The 17,564-nt window shown below is 41.4% G+C and overlaps 1 protein-coding gene across 2 annotated transcripts in view; it reads right to left on the reverse strand.

Moving 5' to 3' along the window:
* The window catches only part of SHROOM2 (shroom family member 2), a 169,007-nt gene that overhangs the window by 8,857 nt on the left and 142,586 nt on the right, over positions 1 to 17,564 (reverse strand). For both annotated transcript variants that reach the window (XM_032226217.1, XM_032226218.1), the window contains exon 8: positions 1,989 to 2,166. In XM_032226217.1, coding sequence (XP_032082108.1) covers positions 1,989 to 2,166 — 178 coding nt within the window. The remainder of the gene's footprint in view (positions 1 to 1,988; positions 2,167 to 17,564) is intronic.

The raw sequence follows: 17,564 nt of genomic DNA on the forward strand, positions 1-17,564 counted from the left end.
TGGGTGTGACATTTAAATCTGAGCCATGAGACACCATCTAATCAAAAGCAACTCCCACATAATTGCACTTCTGTCTATGGAGTATCTCAGACAATATAGAAAATGTGAAAAATTGTACTTCCTCTTTATTGAAAGATAGGAAATATTAACAGATCAAACTTCAGAAGAGTCACAACTTTTTTTTTAATCTGGGGAAGATAAATTTTATAAAAACCATTTTAAATATAACAACTGTTTTTATTCAAATCTTTTCCTATTTATGCACATGTGAAGATAACTATGAGAAGTTATATAAGGAGCAGATATTATCTAGGTGGATATGGAAATGTCTGCAAATAAAAAACCAAGCTCAGAGAAGTTTTAAAACCCAAGATTCTAATGCTCAGTTGGATATATTTTGTACAATTGTGTTACACATTATAGTCCAACAGGGTTATTAATTATTACAGTATATTTTCATTATACTGCTAAGAATATTGTGAATGACTTTATCTTGATTATATAGAAAAAAATTTCCTTTGCTCTTGCCCCTGTCAATTTATGTGTTGTGTAATTTACTTCAATAATCAAATGTTAATGAACATGGATCTAAAGTATATTTATCAAAATCCTTACAAAGATAAATCTTGGAGTGCCAATCTAAGTTGTGGGAAGTCCGTTACTGGAAGTTTTTAAGAAGAGATTGGATCTCCTTTTGTTTGGAATGGTATTGGTACAGGATCTCCTGCTTGAGCAGGAGGTTGGACTAGAAGATATCGAAGGTCCCTTTCAACTGTTATTCTGTTATCTGTTAATTCATCCTTCAGATATCCTGAAATTCTCACTTCTTAACTTTGGCTTTAAATATTTTTTATTTTGTTACAAGTATTTGTCTTGCCTTTAAAGCTACATATAATACAGGGGTGGGTTGCTGCCGGCGTTACTGCCGATTTGCAACCCGCATGCCAGGCAGAACAATTTACAGTGAACTGTGCATGCACAGTCACTAAAATACAAAATGGTGGCAGCCAAGTGGCACCGAGGGAAACAGTTTGGAAATGTGGCAGGCCTGGGTCGCTGCCAGTTCTGCAACCCAGGCCTGAATTCAACTGTCAGTTCGGTCGAACCAGGCCATAATGGCAGCAACCCACCTCTGATATAATACCTCTTTTGAAGTGAGTTATATATTATTTTATTTGTAAACTGTCCAAAATCACTTAGATAAGGATGGTGGTATAGAAATTTGATGAATTAAATAAATAAAAATCTTAACCTAATGGTAAATATAATGAGTAAAAATCTGTAAACAATCCTATTCAGAGCCAAGATAAAAATCAACAATAATTTAAAGAATTTTCATTTAGAAATTGTCATTAACTTCAAATTATGTAAAAATTGAAATGATTAATATAGTTCTTAAACAGGAGGACTGAACTTTCTTTTAGAAGTTCTGAAATGATATGCTTAGAGTTAAGGTCACCAAGAAGGTTCTTTTTTTATGTCCATCAACCATTTGAACTCAACAGTAGTCCTTGAGCAAAACATCAGAATTTGATCTAAATAATTGTGCTGATTCAGTTGGATGAAAGTACCTCATAAATAACTGATATTCTGAGCAGGTTCACTAGGAAATAAATGCTGTTAAACTGAATGGTATTTTTTCTCAGTTATGTTTATATAGGATTTAATTCTAAAAGTTAATGTAAATTCAGTGATGCACAATCACTTTTTTATTTGTTGAAAAAATATCTTCTTTTCCCATAGTAAATTATTCTGTATTCTGAAGAGGCATTAATGCAATCACTTTGCCTTTTTGTTCATTTCAATAGGAGCTTCTCTCTTTTACTTTGTGAATACTGGATACTAGGCACTGTTGCCACCTCATAATTTTTGGCGTGATCACATTTATTTTCAACTGAACAGGCAATGAGACAGAACTACTAGATAGCTCAAAACTATGGCTTCCACTAATAAGTAATACTGATAACAACATCTCATGACAAACTTACCTTCTTCTCAGACAAATTGTGGTCTAACTCATTTTCAGAATCCTCCTCACTTTGCTGCTGTTGCTGCTGCTGCAAATCCTTCATCTTGATCAGAAGTTCTGCTTTGGGTGCAGAGGTGCTATAGTAAGTGGAATTAGTTGTTAAGGGAATGGCCAAAGACAGAGTCAGCTCCTCTTTCCTAAGCAAAGATTTAAAAAAAATACTAGTTTTCAACAGACTCCTTGACATGTTTATGCACTGAAAGCAAGATAATAATTACTTTGAAATACTATTTGAAGTACATAGATTGTAGGGTTAAGAGAAAGGTACCCACAGAAACAATGCATAAAATAACCATATTATTTTATCACTCTAAGAACCAAGCTAGAGAGACAGGAAATTAAAGGAATATCTCAAAATTATGGTCTAAAATGCTGATTTCTATTTTGCTTCTAATTGATGTTCTCTGACCATATTTAGATTTCTATGCCCTACCCTTGATTACATGGGCAATGGAAGAAAGGTAATATTTAAATCTGTTTCTGGCTTTCATTAGCCTTAATTATCTAATCCCATAAGCACACATTTAGTAAATATATAGTTTCTTGGGTTGCATTATCTGAAGTTCTAATGCTGAAAAGAACCTATTGCTAAAAATACCTTTCGCTTAACACTAGAAAAGTTAAGATTCAAACCAGTTCACTGATAGCAAATATATTGTGTATATAGAATCAATTCTTTTGGAACATAATTCGATTAAAGGAGATTTATTTTTCCTTGAAATAAACAGTAAAGAACCAATGATGTCTGCAGTGGGTCAAAACTGGCAAGATAGTGTTCATAGTATCCAACCCAAGCCCTACTTCTTTTAGAGATCAATGCACACATAATCACATACATGCATACATAGAGTACAAAGAGACAAGCCATGGACTATAATACTGAAACCCGTATGTTGCATAATGGGTGCCAATGAGAGGAATAATAAAGAATCAATCTGAGAAAAGCCTTCGTAAAAGGACCATTGACTTACCTGAAGGGTCGTTTTCAGGGCGCTGCGAAGGAGAGTCCAAGCAAGGGTTAAATACAGCCAAACTGCCCAGAGTTGAATTGAAACTTTAAGTCACGCCTCTGGTGCTGATTATCCCCAGATTTTCAATGAAGACGTGGAATTGTTGCGCGCTGAGAAGTCCAACACTGGATCAACTGGAAACACAACTGGAACAAGTCCAACTGGAACATCCAAAGAAACAAACATGATAACAGCGGAGCCAGACCCCAGGGTGGGGTGGACTCTCCTTTGCAGTGCCCTGAAAACGACCCTTCAGGTAAGTCAATGGTTCTTTCCCAGGGCACTGCTCAGGAGAGTCCAAACAAGGGATATACCCAAGCTAAATGTCACTAGGGCGGGAAGCAGAAGCAGTCAGGGTCTCTCCGCTGGAAAGAATACCCTGCAGCACATGCCTCCCAAAGGCCCCTTCCGCTGAAGCAAACTTGTCTAACTTGTAATTCCGCACAAATGGAGATAAGGAAGTCCATGTGGCCACTCTGCAAATCTCCTCAACAGGAGCCTGCGTCGCCCAGGCCGCGTTGGTGGCAGCACTCCTGGACGAATGCGCTGTGATGCGATTGGGTATTGGTCAAGACTGAAGAACATGAGCAAGAGTGATACAGGCCCTAAGCCATCCACCAATCGTAGACGAGGAAACCTTCCTGCCCTGAGACGATGGCTGAAACAAAACAAATAATGACTCCGAACGGCGAAAACTGGCCGTACGCTTGATGTAACGGCATAGCGCCCTGCGAACATCCAGCTTGTGCCAGCGCTCCTCGTGAGGATGCCTCGGGTGCAGACAGAAGTTAGGAAGGATGACCTCCTGATCCTGGTGGAACCAGGAATTAATTTTAGGCACGAAAGAAGGATCCAGCGAAGGACCACCCTGTCCTGGTGAAACAAGCACAAGTCCTCACGGACAGACAAGGCAGCCAGCTCAGAGATACGTCTAGTTGAGGTCATGGCAATGAGAAACACGGTCTTAAAGGTGAGATGTTTCAAGGTGGCCGAACGGAGATGCTCGAACGGCGGTTCAACCACAGCCCGTAAAACCACATTAAGGTCCCAAGTCGGGTATCTGCAAACCATCGGGGGACTCAGGTTAGTGGCCCCACTGAGAAAGCTGCGAATCGTGGGGTGACGGCCGAGAGAAGGCTGCCCCTCAGGGGCCAGGATGGTGGAGAGCGCAACGACCTGACGATGAAGGGTGTTAGGCGCCAACCCCTTATCAAGGCCGTCTTGCAGAAAATCCAGAATGACAGGAATCAAAGCTGAAGAAGCTGAAGCACCTCTGGAAGAACACCAGGTAACAAAGGACCTCCAGGTGACGTCGTAAATCCGAGTCATGGAAGGATGATGTGACGCCTGAATGGTGCAGATCACCTTGGTGGAAAGGTTGTCCTTGCTTAAGAGATCCCTCTCAAGTGCCAAATGGCCACTGGGGCTCTGGATGAAGAAGGGCCCCCTGGCAGAGAGAAATCTCGTGTGGAGGAATCTGCCACGGGTCTCGGACGGACAGACTCAGCAGATCGGCAAACCAGGTCCTCCTGGGCCAAAAGGGGGCCACCAGAAGGATTTCTGCTGCCTCCGCCAGGATCTTCCTGATGACTCTGGGAAGAAGAGGCAACAGGGGAAAGGCGTAGAGCAGACCTTTCGGCCAAGGGCAGTGAAGAGCGTTTACCCCCTTGGGTCGTGGAACCTGGAGAAGAACCTGGGAAGATGAGAGTTGGCCGCTGTCACGAACAGATCCACCTGGGGGCAACTGAACCTCTGAACTATGCGCTGGAACAGCTGTGGGGGCAGGCACCACTCCGAGTGATCGACAGTCGCCCTGCTCAGCCAGTCCGCCTGGGTGTTCACTGTGCCGGAGATGTGCTCTGCCTGAATGGACAGCAGATGGAGCTCCGCCCACCGACCTAGGTTGTCAGCTGCCGACATCAGGGACCTGGACCGCGTGCCCCCTCTGGCGGTTGATGTGCGCGTTCGTTGCAACATTGTCTGTCAGTATCCTCACATGATGACCCTGAATGCCCGTCTGAAACCGAAGTAGGGTCAACCAGACCGCCCTCAGCTCCAATCAGTTGATGCTGTGCGCTGCCTCGGTCGAGGACCACCTGCCCTGAGCAATCTGGTTGCAGAAGTGAGCCCCCCAACTGTACAGACTGGCATCTGTTGTGATGGTGAGCCGGGTCGGCTCCTTGAACAGAGACCCCTTCTTCAGGGCCGGAGACAACCACCAACTGAGGGAGCGACGCACCTTCGCGGAGACGGGAACGAGCCGCGATGAGCTGCTCTCGTTGGCCCTTTGATAGGGCAGCAGGAGCCACTGGAGGGGACGAGAGTGAAGACGTGCCCACGGAACGATGGAGAGGCATGATATCATGGAGCTGTGACAGCAGAACTACCTTGGTACGAGGAGCCCGCCGAACCTGCATGGCCATCTCCCTGAGGCTCTCCATCCTCTCTGGCGACAGGAAGACCTGGCAGGCGACGGTGTCGATGACGGCTCCCAGATGCTGAAGCCTGGTCGTTGGGTGAAGATGGCTCTTTTCCAAGTTGATGGAGAAGCTGTGACCCCGGAGAACCTGCATAGTGTACTGCAGATCCTCGACCGCCTGCTGGGGGGATGATGACTGGATGAGCACATCGTCTCAATAGCAGTGCAGTCTTACTGGTTGCGACCTGAGGAACGCTGCCACTGCTGCAAGGACCTTGGTGAACGTCCTTGGGGCTGATGACAGGCCGAACAGCATGGCCCGGTACTGGTAGTGTTGACCGGCGTAGGTGAACCTCAGGTATCTGCGGTGAGCTTTGCGGATGGGTACGTGGAGGTAGGCCTCTTTCAGGTCTATGGAGGTTAAAATGTCTCCCTGCCTGATGCAGCCCAGGATTGACTGGAGGGACTGCAACTTGAACCTCCGATAGGTGACATGATAATTTAGCCTCTTTAAATCTAGGATCCCCCTCCACCCTCCGGAGTTTTTGGGAACCAGAAACAGGATGGAATAGAACCCTGTCCCCTCCTGACCTGGAGGTACCAGCTCTATGGCCCTGATCTCCCTGAGATGTCTTATTTCCTGTTCCATGAGGGATCTTTTGACTGGGCACGAGGGGACGGGGCACCTGATGAAATGATGGGGAGGAAGTGAGATAAATTCTAGGGTGAGACCCAGCCGGATCGTTTGCAACATCCACTGGGGCGTCTGGAGTAATACGGCTGGCGACCCCTGTCCCGAAAGGACTGGCGGTCCTATGACCTGTCCATCTGCTGGTGGAACGGGCGATACGACTGCGCAGAACTCGAAGAAGTTTCCGAGTTCCGAAAGGACTGCCTCCTATAGGAATAAAAGCCCTTCTTATCGGATTTCTTAGAAACCGACGGCATCACCTTCTTTTTGTCCTTATTTTCCACTAGGACAGGGTCTAATACCTCCCAAAAAGCTTGACCCCTTTGAAAGGGGCAGACACCAACTTCCACTTGGAGCGCATATCAACGTTCCAATGCCTCAGCCACAAGAGACATCTGGTGGTAACATTTGAAGCCAGGGCCCGAGAAGCGAACTTAGCCGCACTGAGTGTGGCATCGGCAGTGTACTCGGTGGCCGCCATGATTTTGTTAATCTCCTGCCTCAACTTGGTATCCTTAACTGGAACCCTCGCCATCAGCTTCCTCAACCAAAGGAGAGCTGCCCTGGAAAGTAAGGAAGCCGAGGCAGACGTTTTAATTGCCCATGCGGCCACCAGGTGCGTCTTATGACAAGCATTCTCCAATTTCTTATCCTCAGCTTTAAGGCCCTCCAACAGATCAGGTGGAAGCACAGATGTTGAGGTGAGGGCCGCAACTGGAGGATCGATAGGTGGTACCTTAAGTAAATCCTCCAGGCTGGCATCCACAGTATACAGCCTCTTATCATTACTAGAGGGGGTAGCCATGGTAACAGGCTGAGCCCATTGTTTCTGAACCAAATTAAGAAACATCTTGGGAATAGGAATGATCTCCTGAACTGAGACCAGCTCCTCAAACAAATCCCCAGACAAATCATCCAGTTCAGCAGGAGCTTGAACAGGTGGAGTGGACCCCATACGGGTGGCCAGCTTGGCCTTGTCCAAAATGGTTTTGAAATTTGCAATGTTAAATAGTCCTGAAAAAGAGGGCTTTTGAACTGCTGCACCTTCCTCCCCAGAGAATTCAGCCTCCTGAACAGGCAGAATGTCATCCCCCTCCTCCCAATCCAAAGCCTCAGAACCTGAAGAGGAGTGGGGGGAATGCAAGGGACGTGGAGGAGAAGCCACCTTGGGAGCCGTCTGGGGCTCTACGTGCTTAGTTTTGTGGGTGCATTTGCCCTTGTGCAACATGCCCGCTTCGATGCCCTGGGAAATGGCCCTGTTGATAACTTCCTGCATTTCCACTGAAAGGTCAGGCCCAAGATCCTCCATGGGCCTCGCCCCGGGTTTAGGCCTTGAAGGCAGAAGCTGAGGGGCCAAGGGGCCTGGGGCAGGGCCTTCTTCAAGATCCGAAGGGTAAGCGGATAGATCAGCTAGATCCACCATAGAGGCCCCTGGAGATACTACCCTAGACATAGAAGCTGTGGGGGAAAACTCCAGGCCTTCATTCTCACTGTCTGAAACAGGCCTTGGCTGGGCTGGAGGAACCTCCATGATGGGCTCCTCAGGAGACACCGATTGGGAGGACTGCGTTTAGTGCTGGGCCTTGGAGAATTGCTTTTCAAGGGCCTTTTGGCGATGCAATGCATCCTTATCTGGCCCTGATCCCTGCTTAGGGGCTGGCCTGGAGTATGGTTGGAGCACCTGATGGCCTCCCTGGCAGCCATGCCAGCCTGCCTGGAGAAAACCCTGGAGGAACCCCCTGCCTGGGTGGAATCCTCGGGAGTCTGCTCAGCCATTATTAAACTGTGGTCAAATATAATCAGGGGCTACCTCCACTCACCACCTTGCAAAGCGCTGCAAACCAACAGACGCTCTGGAGAGACGCAATATCCAGCAGGTGGAATAAAGCATGAGTGTTAACAGCTCCCAGTGCTGCAGGACCAGCAGCCCCAATCCTTGCCGCTCAGGTGAAAAGGATACACCTAATTGCCAGCCAGGCTGGACAAAGAGTGGCTCCTCGCGGCACCTGCTTTGAATCAGGCTGCAGGCAACTGCCACAAGATTGCAATCAGAGGACTTCCGGTTTGGCGTCACGCCGGTGCGAGCTGCCGACAGATCCTCAGCCACGAGCGTGGCTGTAGCAGGCAAGGTCTTTTCGAGGTACGAGGACCAGTGGAGAGGGGAAGCATCGGAGCAGTGGAGGGAGAAAGGCGATCCCCCCCACAAAGCGAGAGGCTCCCTCAGATCGAGTGCAAAGGAGGTCGGCTGATTAATGGCCGACCAGAAGACGTGACTGCCAGCCTTTAATAAGGAAGGGAAAGACAACTGCAGGAAACATATCGGATTGTGGAAGACAGTAAACAAAAGACCTTGATTTAAGAGACTAAATTTGAAGAAACTAAATAATCTGAGCATGGATACGTAAATGGGTGCATTGAGTTGAAGCGGTGAATAAAGACTGACAGGGAAAGATTTAAGAGAGCTGATCGGCAGATCGGACAGAGAAGGACTGAGTTTTTGAATATTTAAATTTGGAGGATTAACAGTGGGCGAGACGGTGAAGAGAAAGAAAGACGGTTGGATTTGCCCTCCTCGTGGGAAAAAAGGGGAAGAAGATTTTCGAGTAACGAGGGTTTGAATTATCTTTAAAACTCTGGTGAGGCGGATGCCGAGACATAGAGACAATAGAGGGGCAACATCTTGAAAGCGAAAACTGAGTGGTGGGGGAAAAAAGTCATCTCTCTCCCTGCCTCTTTCTTTATTTCACTGACAACAAGAAGTGATTGATGGGTGAGCTTTGAAACGACTATCTTGAGCTCTGACCTCTCCCGTCTTTTGACTCTCCACATTGAAATGTACTCTCCCTCCCTAGTGGACTCCTCTTAGATACTATAGAACTGTTTTACTGTATAGTACTGCTCTAATTTAACTATCTTTTTTTTCTTGGGTGTTCATCATAGTGGATCAATTAGATCAATGGATTAATAACTGATTATTCTCTGGTAGATCAAATTTCAACTGATTGCTTGAGTAATTGTTGAACAATATATTGAGATTTGGGTAACTGATATACTATTAACACTATTGACTAGATATTTAACTCATTGATTAATTAATTAATTAAGTATAAGTTATTTAAAAAGATGATAGATTAACGTAATAGAATTGTATAAATACTTTAGCAGCAATTAGAAGGTACTGGAACTACAGATCAAAGGGGGATAGCTGAATTAAATTAATACTATTGGCAACAAGAATAGCAACCTTAACTAAAGGAAGCAAAAAACAAACTTTTCTATCCACTCCGGTGAGGGAAAAGTCGCCTGAGGGCAGGCTGACGGAAGATAAGACAGCCTCAACCTCACAAGGCCAGGAGGTAACGATGGACTCTCTACAGGAAGCAATTTTGAAGATGAATGAAAACATCACCAAAGGCCTGGAGGGAGTAAAAAATGAAATGAGTGAAGTCAAAAACAATATGGGGAGGATTGAAGAGCGAGTAGGGGCTATCCAAGCAGCTTTGTCAAGAAATGAACAGGAAATAAAAGAAGTTAAGGGGAGAACGGAAATAACAGAAAAAAGAATAGATAAGACGGAGGACAAACTGGAATCCATAAATAAAACTCTGGAGGAGGCTATCATCCACCTAGAATTAGAGAGATCAGCGTTTTATTTGAGACTACAAACTGTAGAAGAAGTGAGAGATGAAAATCTACGGGAACTGATTGCAGAAATCTTGGGACTAGTACTTGACAGACCCAAAAACGAGATCATTAATGAATTGGACGAAGTTTATAGAATTAACACAGGTTTCGCGAGACGTCATTGACTCCCAAGGGAGATTCATGTGAGGGTTCTAAGAAGACAATTGAGAGAGGATATCTTAAACACAATAAGAGGGGATTCATTAACATATAAAGGCAAAGAAATACTTATTCTGAAGCAGATCCCCTGGAGAGTTAGAGAGAAAAGAAGAAAATATAACTTCCTCTCTTCACAATTAAATAGACATAGAATCCCGTTTCGATGGCTCCTCCCGGAAGGAATGCTAGTAACATGGAGGGAAAAGAAATACCAGATAGATACTTTGGAGAAAGCTCAAGAATTTCAGGAACTTTTAACTGCAGACGAAGAGAGGTTTAGTAAAGAAGGAGCCTCAAGTAGAGGACAAGAAGATATTATAACTGAATCCCAACTGGAGGAGCGAGAGACGAGAGAGGTCAGAGAACGAGAGAGATATGGCAGAGAAGAATCAAGATCAAGGTCGCCAATTGAGACAAGATCTAAAGGTGCCCTCAAAGCAAACAACATGTAAAGAATTTGAGGAATGGGAAACGAATATACTATCAGCAAATATAAATGGTCTTAACATAACATTAAAAAGAAAATGTGTACTGTTGGACTTATTAAAACAAAAGCTAGATGTAATCTGTCTTCAGGAAACCCACATAAAAGAGAAATACAATAATCTGTTGAAATGCCCAAAATTAGGAAAAGTTTTTTGTTTGTCAGCACAAACTAGAAAAAGAGGAATTGTGATGTATATAAAAGAATGGTTAAACCCAAAATTAAAATATGTAGATAAAGAGGGTAGAATATTAATGGTGGAGATAACGAATGGTGGGAAAAAAATATTACTAGTTGGAATTTATGCTCCAAACCAAAAACAAGAAAGATTTTATGTAAATTTACATAAGAGGATAAATGAAATAAATTGGCAAAATATATGTATTTTAGGGGACTTTAACGCAGTAGTAGACAGTAAAATTGACTATAAGGGTACACACAAGAAAAGCACCAGAAGGAAATTACCGACCACCTATACAAATATGGTGAAGGAATTAGACCTCTATGATGTCTGGCGAACAATGAATGATAAGATACAACAGTACACATTCTACTCTCAACCACATAATTCTTGGTCACGTATTGATATGGTTTGATCAAACCCGGTATTACTTATGGATACAGTAAATATTGAGATATTAACAAACAAGTGGGCCGACCGTCATCCAGTTCTATGGCAATGGAAAGGAAAGACAAAGATAAAATCTAGGTGGACGTTAAACCAGAACATATTACAAAAGAAACAATTTGTACAATCAATAGAAAAAGAATTGGGATACTTTTTCCAAGAAAACTGTAAAGAGCAGACATCAACACAAAACGTCTGGGATACGATGAAGGCAGTTGTGAGGGGAACATCAATAGCTTATATAGCAAGAAGAAACAAAATGCATAGGGAAAAACTCAATACATTGAACAAAGAATTGAGAGAGATAGAACTGTTGATTCAGAAAGAGCCAGACAATATCAAATACAGGGAAAAAGGAGATTTAATTAAACATCAAATAAATCTGATTTCTCAAGAGGAAGTAGCACGAAACATTAAGAGAATGAAGCAGAACTACTTTGAACATGCAAATAAAACTGGGAGATGGTTGGCTCACAAAATAAGAAAAGACAATGCAAAAACAAACTATTAAACAACTGAGGGAGGAGGAGGGGAATTTGAAACAAGAAATAGGGGAAAAGAAAAAGATCGTACAGAACTACTATAAGAAACTATATGAACCGGATGAAATTAGTGAACAAGACATTAGAAAATACTTAATAGAACAGAAACTTCCAGCCTTGTCGGAGGAGATGAGAGAGATGCTTGATAAGGAAATTTCACAAGAGGAATTGAAAAAGGCCATTCAAAAACAAAAAAACAATAAAACACCTGGTCCGGATGGGCTTCCGTCGGAAATCTATAAAAAATTCCAAAACACTCTAGAAGACAAACTATTAGAATTATTTAATGAGACACTACAAAAAGGTAAGGTCCCAAAATCCTGGGGGGAAGCTGTCATTACCCTAATAACAAAAGAAGAGGTGGATAGCAGTAAAATTCAAAACTATAGACCTATATCCTTGCTAAACGCGGATTACAATATTTTTATATCAATTTTGGCGGAAAGATTAAAAATAATATTAAATCAAAACATTCATTCGGACCAAAACGGTTTTCTCCCTAAAAGACACATTCGGAATAACACAAGAATAATACTTAACACTCTGGAATTCTATGAAACAAGATCTGAGAAACAATTAGCATTAATTTTTGTCGATGCGCAGAAAGCATTCGATAATTTAGACTGGAATTTTTTAATCACACAACTAAAAATGATGAAATTCGGTGACAAATTTATTAAGATTATAGACACTATATATTCACAGCAATCAGCAAACATTATAATTAATGGAGAATTAACAGAGAGGGTACAAATCGGAAAGGGTGTCAGACAAGGTTGTCCACTTTCCCCATTATTATTTATTATGTCGTTAGAGGTACTCCTAAACCAGATAAGATTAAATCAGGAAATTAGGGGTTTGACCATAAAAAAAGAACAATATAAAACACAGGCCTTCGCGGATGACATGGTCTTTATTGTTGAAGACCCTCTAACCTCAGGACTGAAACTTTCCCAAAAAACAGATAGAAGAACTAGAGAAAGCAATGGAAATTAAGGTAACCAAAAAGGTCAAATACTTAGGGATTTGGCTATCTGCGAAATGTTCTATAAAAGAAGATAACTATAATAAATTATTACGAAACATCCAAAAAGATTTAAAAAATTGGTCGAAGCTACAAATATCATTGATGGGAAGAATCTCAGTAATTAAGATGAATGTCTTGCCAAAAATACTTTATTTATTTCAAACGGCACCGGTTAAATTAGGAGAAAATTTTTATAATGATTTGGATAAAACGGTACGAAACTTTGTCTGGAACGGCAAAAAGCCTAGAATTAAATATAAACATCTTCAAGATAAAAGAACGCAAGGTGGAATGGGTCTACCAGAATGGAAAACATACCACCAAGCAGCAGCAACAATGTGGATAAAGGAGTGGGTAATGTTAACCAATAAAAGAATCCTAACTATAGAAGGTTATGACTTGCAATGGGGGTGGCACAATTACTTATGGTGTGAGGGAAACAAAGTCCACAACTACTTTAAAAGACACCATCTAAGAGGGGTACTGATAAATGATTGGCTTGAAATTAGAAGGAAATTCTATATCCAACTACCCAAATGGATATCCCCGACGGAAGCCCTGATATACCCAAATCTGATAAACTTCGACAAAAATGTTATTTATAAACAATTGTTAGACAACCAAAATAGACTAAACTCCAGGGAAAACTTGGCTGAAATGGGAATAAATATTGATTGGTGGCCATACTTTCAAATACAAAATAAGTATAAATCAGATCTAGCACAATTTGGCTTTCAGGACAAGGACCAGGAATTGGATAAAATTTTAATAGGACCAGACGAGAAATTAATCTCAAAAATATATAACTGTTTGCTAATTAGGAAAATGGAAACAGAAAGAATGAAAGTTATGGTAACCTGGGCCCAGAATATCGGCCACACAATTGCGTTAGATGACTGGGAAAGGGTATGGGAGTGGAACCTGAAATTAACGAAGTCAACGGCCTACAAAGAAAATGTATATAAAATGTTCTACCGCTGGCATCTCTCTCCAAGACTGGCAAAAATTTCCACAAAATCATTGGCCAAATGCTGGAAATGCAAAATAACACTGGGCACTTACTACCACATGTGGTGGACGTGTCCAGTGGCTAAGACATATTGGAAGCGAATACGAAGGTGGCTAAATGAAATAATGTCAACTAAATTAAACCTCAATCCGGAAATGTTTCTATTAGGGATAATAGATCCAAAAATAATTAAAACTAATCAATATTTACTCGTCCATATCTTGACGGCGGCAAGGATCGCATATGCGCAGTGCTGGAAGAAAGAAAATGCCCCCACTAGTACAATGGTTATGAATAAAATTTTAGAAATAGTGGAAATGAATAGATTGACAATGCGGATTAACGAAAAAGAAGACACAGACTTCTACAAAGTCTGGGAGAAATTATACAAATGGTTTGATAAGAAAGACAATAAGAATTAAGATATAAAATGAGATAGTTGATTAACTTAAAATGACTTAAGCAACAATTTAAATATACAATATACAAAGACTAAGTGACAAATGAGAGAAGAAATGTATTAGAGGTGAGAATTCACCTACAAGTAATATCAATAGACTAGTGTTGGAAAAACTTTGATGATCTGATAGGAAAAATCTGTTATAAATATCTGCATGGAATTAGTAACCTAGTCTTATACTAGGCAAGGTGAGATGAACTATGTGAGATGAACAGTGCCGTCTGCGCTGTAAATATGTAAAGAGTTTTTTTTCTTTTTTTCTTTTTTTTTTGTATTTTGTAAATCTTGCCTTTTTTTTATAACCTTCAATAAAAAATAATAATAATAAAAAGATTGCAATCAGAAACCAAAACTGCAAATAGCTCCCAAAATGGCAACCGGGAGCTCTAATTACTCTAAAGTAGCTCTAAAGTAGCTCTAAAGTAGCCGCCAAACCATCCGAAGCTCTGAGGCACCCACCTGCACATCGGCCACCAAAGGCACAGACGCCAACGCAGGAGCCTCAGCGGGGCTTTCCCCCTCCCCAGCGAGGGTCTTAACTGTCCCAGCAGCTGCCTGCATTCCCTGCGGCGCCTGGGAGTTAAGCAGGACGCCGGAGAACCGAAGAGTGAGTTAGAAACGAATTAAAGAAATCTAATTACACTCACTCAGCCTGATCACCCCTAAACTGAAAATACTCACAGTAAATGCTCAAGAGAGTCCAAGCTAATAAACTAAATAAAGAGAAACTTAAAGTGCGTCTGAACTGGGCTAGCTGAATTGAAAATCTGGGGATAATCAGCACCAGAGGCGTGGCTTAAAGTTTCAATTCAGTTCTGGGCAGTTTGGCTGTATTTAACCCTTGCTTGGACTCTCCTGAGCAGCGCCCTGGAAAATTTTCTATCATGAGTGTGAGGGAGTACCTCAGCGAGACAGATGGAAAAAATGTGGGCTCCGAAGAGCCTCACATAAATTCTGTCTGACAAACCAATGCCAGGGACCCTTTTGGGTCAGAACTCCCCTGGGGGGGGAGCGAAGAGGGAGCTGTGTCTCATCAGACCTAGAGGAGGGTAACAGGTTCCTTGTAGGTCAGAGATTAGTTCTTTGAACCGGCATCGGGGGAGGTAGCATGATAACATGACTACCATTAAGCTGAGGGCTGCTGGCCAAAGCATCTAAGCAGGAGCGGTGTATGAAGGAATGTGAAACCTGATAAGAAGATTTAATTAACAAACTGACATAAATTAGAATTTGGAAAAGGCAAAGAACCTTGTGAGTATAAATAATATTGACGGATAGTTTGTGATTTTGGCAGGAAAAAAAAGAAAGGAAGGGGAAAAATGGTGGTTAAAAATAATCAAGCCCAAAAAGAACAACTTGTTTGGAGACAGAAATGAGGAATACAGAGAATTGACTATCCTACTGAAACACAAACTTTGGATTTGGATTTGAAAAGATTGTGCCTTTAAAAGAGATTGACAATGGAGAGCTTTATAAAGGAATAGAACATACCGAGGAGGCTTGCTTTGTTCAAGTTTTGTCCTAATTAATGTATCTTAAAGAACTATTTTCTCCCTTATAATATAATCTTGTCTGAGCGATGAATGGAATGTAAAGTTTGGAAAGAAACTTTAGAAAGAAGTTTGGAAAGAAGATTTAATTAACCAACAGACATAAATCAAAATTTGGAAAAAGCAGGAGGGAGAGGAGAAATGAAAGTTAAAAGCATACCAAGGAGATTTGCTTTGCCCAAGCCTATCCGAGTTTGTTCTAATTAATACATATTTTAAGCAACTCTAATTAATGAGAGGTGGAATGTAACAAGGAAAAAAATAAAGAAAAAACACTAGCCTGGATTTAAAACTATATTTAAAAATATCAAACTGTATTGCTGGAAACTAGTGGCGAATCATTTGCTGGTGGAAAGAACAAAGAACAAAAGCGAAGTGATTAAGATGTCTCCCCCTTCTCTTCCTCTCTATGTTAGCTGAACTGAAATATATAGCTGGACCAGAGGCTCTCTGTTTTAACTGAACTAGAATATAAATTGGATTGGAATTGTGAAATTATAATCAACAGTATAACTAACTGTAACTTTGGGACTGGACATTATGGAAAGATCAGGATTTGAAGAGTTGCAAGAAATTATAAAAAATATACATAAATCATTAAAATTAAGTTTAAACAGAATTTTGAAGCCAGAATCTGAGGAGAAGCAGGAAATGAAAGAGGAAGATGGAGAGGGTAATGAAATGATAGAAATGGTGGAAAATAATAAGCAAATAAAAGATTTCACTGGGCTTGACAGTGACAGGGAAAATTGAAAAGGGGAGGTGTCCCAATAAAGGGAAATAAAAAACACAAAAAAGATTTTACTGACTCTGACAGTGGTACAAGGAAAATTGCAGAAGGGGGATATGTCCTAACAAAGGGAAATAAAAAGAAGATAAAAGATTCCACTGGGCTTGACAGTGGCTTGGGGAAAATTAAAAAGGATGGACATATCCCAACAAAGAAAAGGGAGACGATCGGAATACAGAATTGGGACAAAAGACTTTTTAGGGGAAAAATATGATATTTAGAAATTGTTATGGGAAGAATATAAAGTTAGGCATGTGGTTAACATCTTTACATGATAATTAAACTGAGTTGCTAACTGATTGAATAGGATAATGGAAAGCTAATTAAATAAAAGTTAAAATATATGAAATATTCTTTTACACAAATTAAACTGAATTATTAATTTATTGAATATGATAATGGAAAGACAATTAAATATAGGTTAAATTACAAGAAAGGTGAATTAATATAGAATTTTTAAGAAGATGAACAAAGTGAAGTGTGTATTGCTTGTTATTTTATGTAGCAGATCAATGGAGTTCTAATGAACACTGAGCAGCGGGGATTGTTATTTAAAGACAATCAAATATTAGCTGTTAAGATATGGAAAAATAGAGGGAGAACATGAAATATACTTATAATGACATTATAAAGACAGATTAAAATTTGGGGCGGGTAATGATATATAACTATACAATATTATGATGAGAATAACTGGGAATTGTAATCAGGTCCACATTCCGGAATAAAATAAGTTGGGGCGGGGGGCAGTTTAAAAATATAATTGCTATATATGTATACTTTTTTTTCTTCTTCATTGCTTAAAAAAAGATGTTAAAATTAAAGGTTTATTGATATGACATTATAAAAACCATCAACTTAAAATGGAGCTTGCTCAGAGGATAAGAGGGAGAGTGCGGAAGAGAGGGTAGAGGTAAGGGAAGAAGACACGGTAAGGAGAGAGGGTAGGGGGGAGAGGAGGAGAGAAAGAAGGAGTGGAAAGGGGAGAGATGAGAAGAAGAGAAGAAGGGGAAGTAGAGAAGAGAAGAATGACAGAGGGTAGAAAGGAGGTAGGGAGGAGGAGGAGAGAGGGAGAAGAAAGT

This window comes from Thamnophis elegans, chromosome 11, assembly GCF_009769535.1.
Source record: "Thamnophis elegans isolate rThaEle1 chromosome 11, rThaEle1.pri, whole genome shotgun sequence".
In the NCBI taxonomy this organism is placed as follows: Eukaryota; Metazoa; Chordata; class Lepidosauria; order Squamata; family Colubridae; genus Thamnophis; species Thamnophis elegans.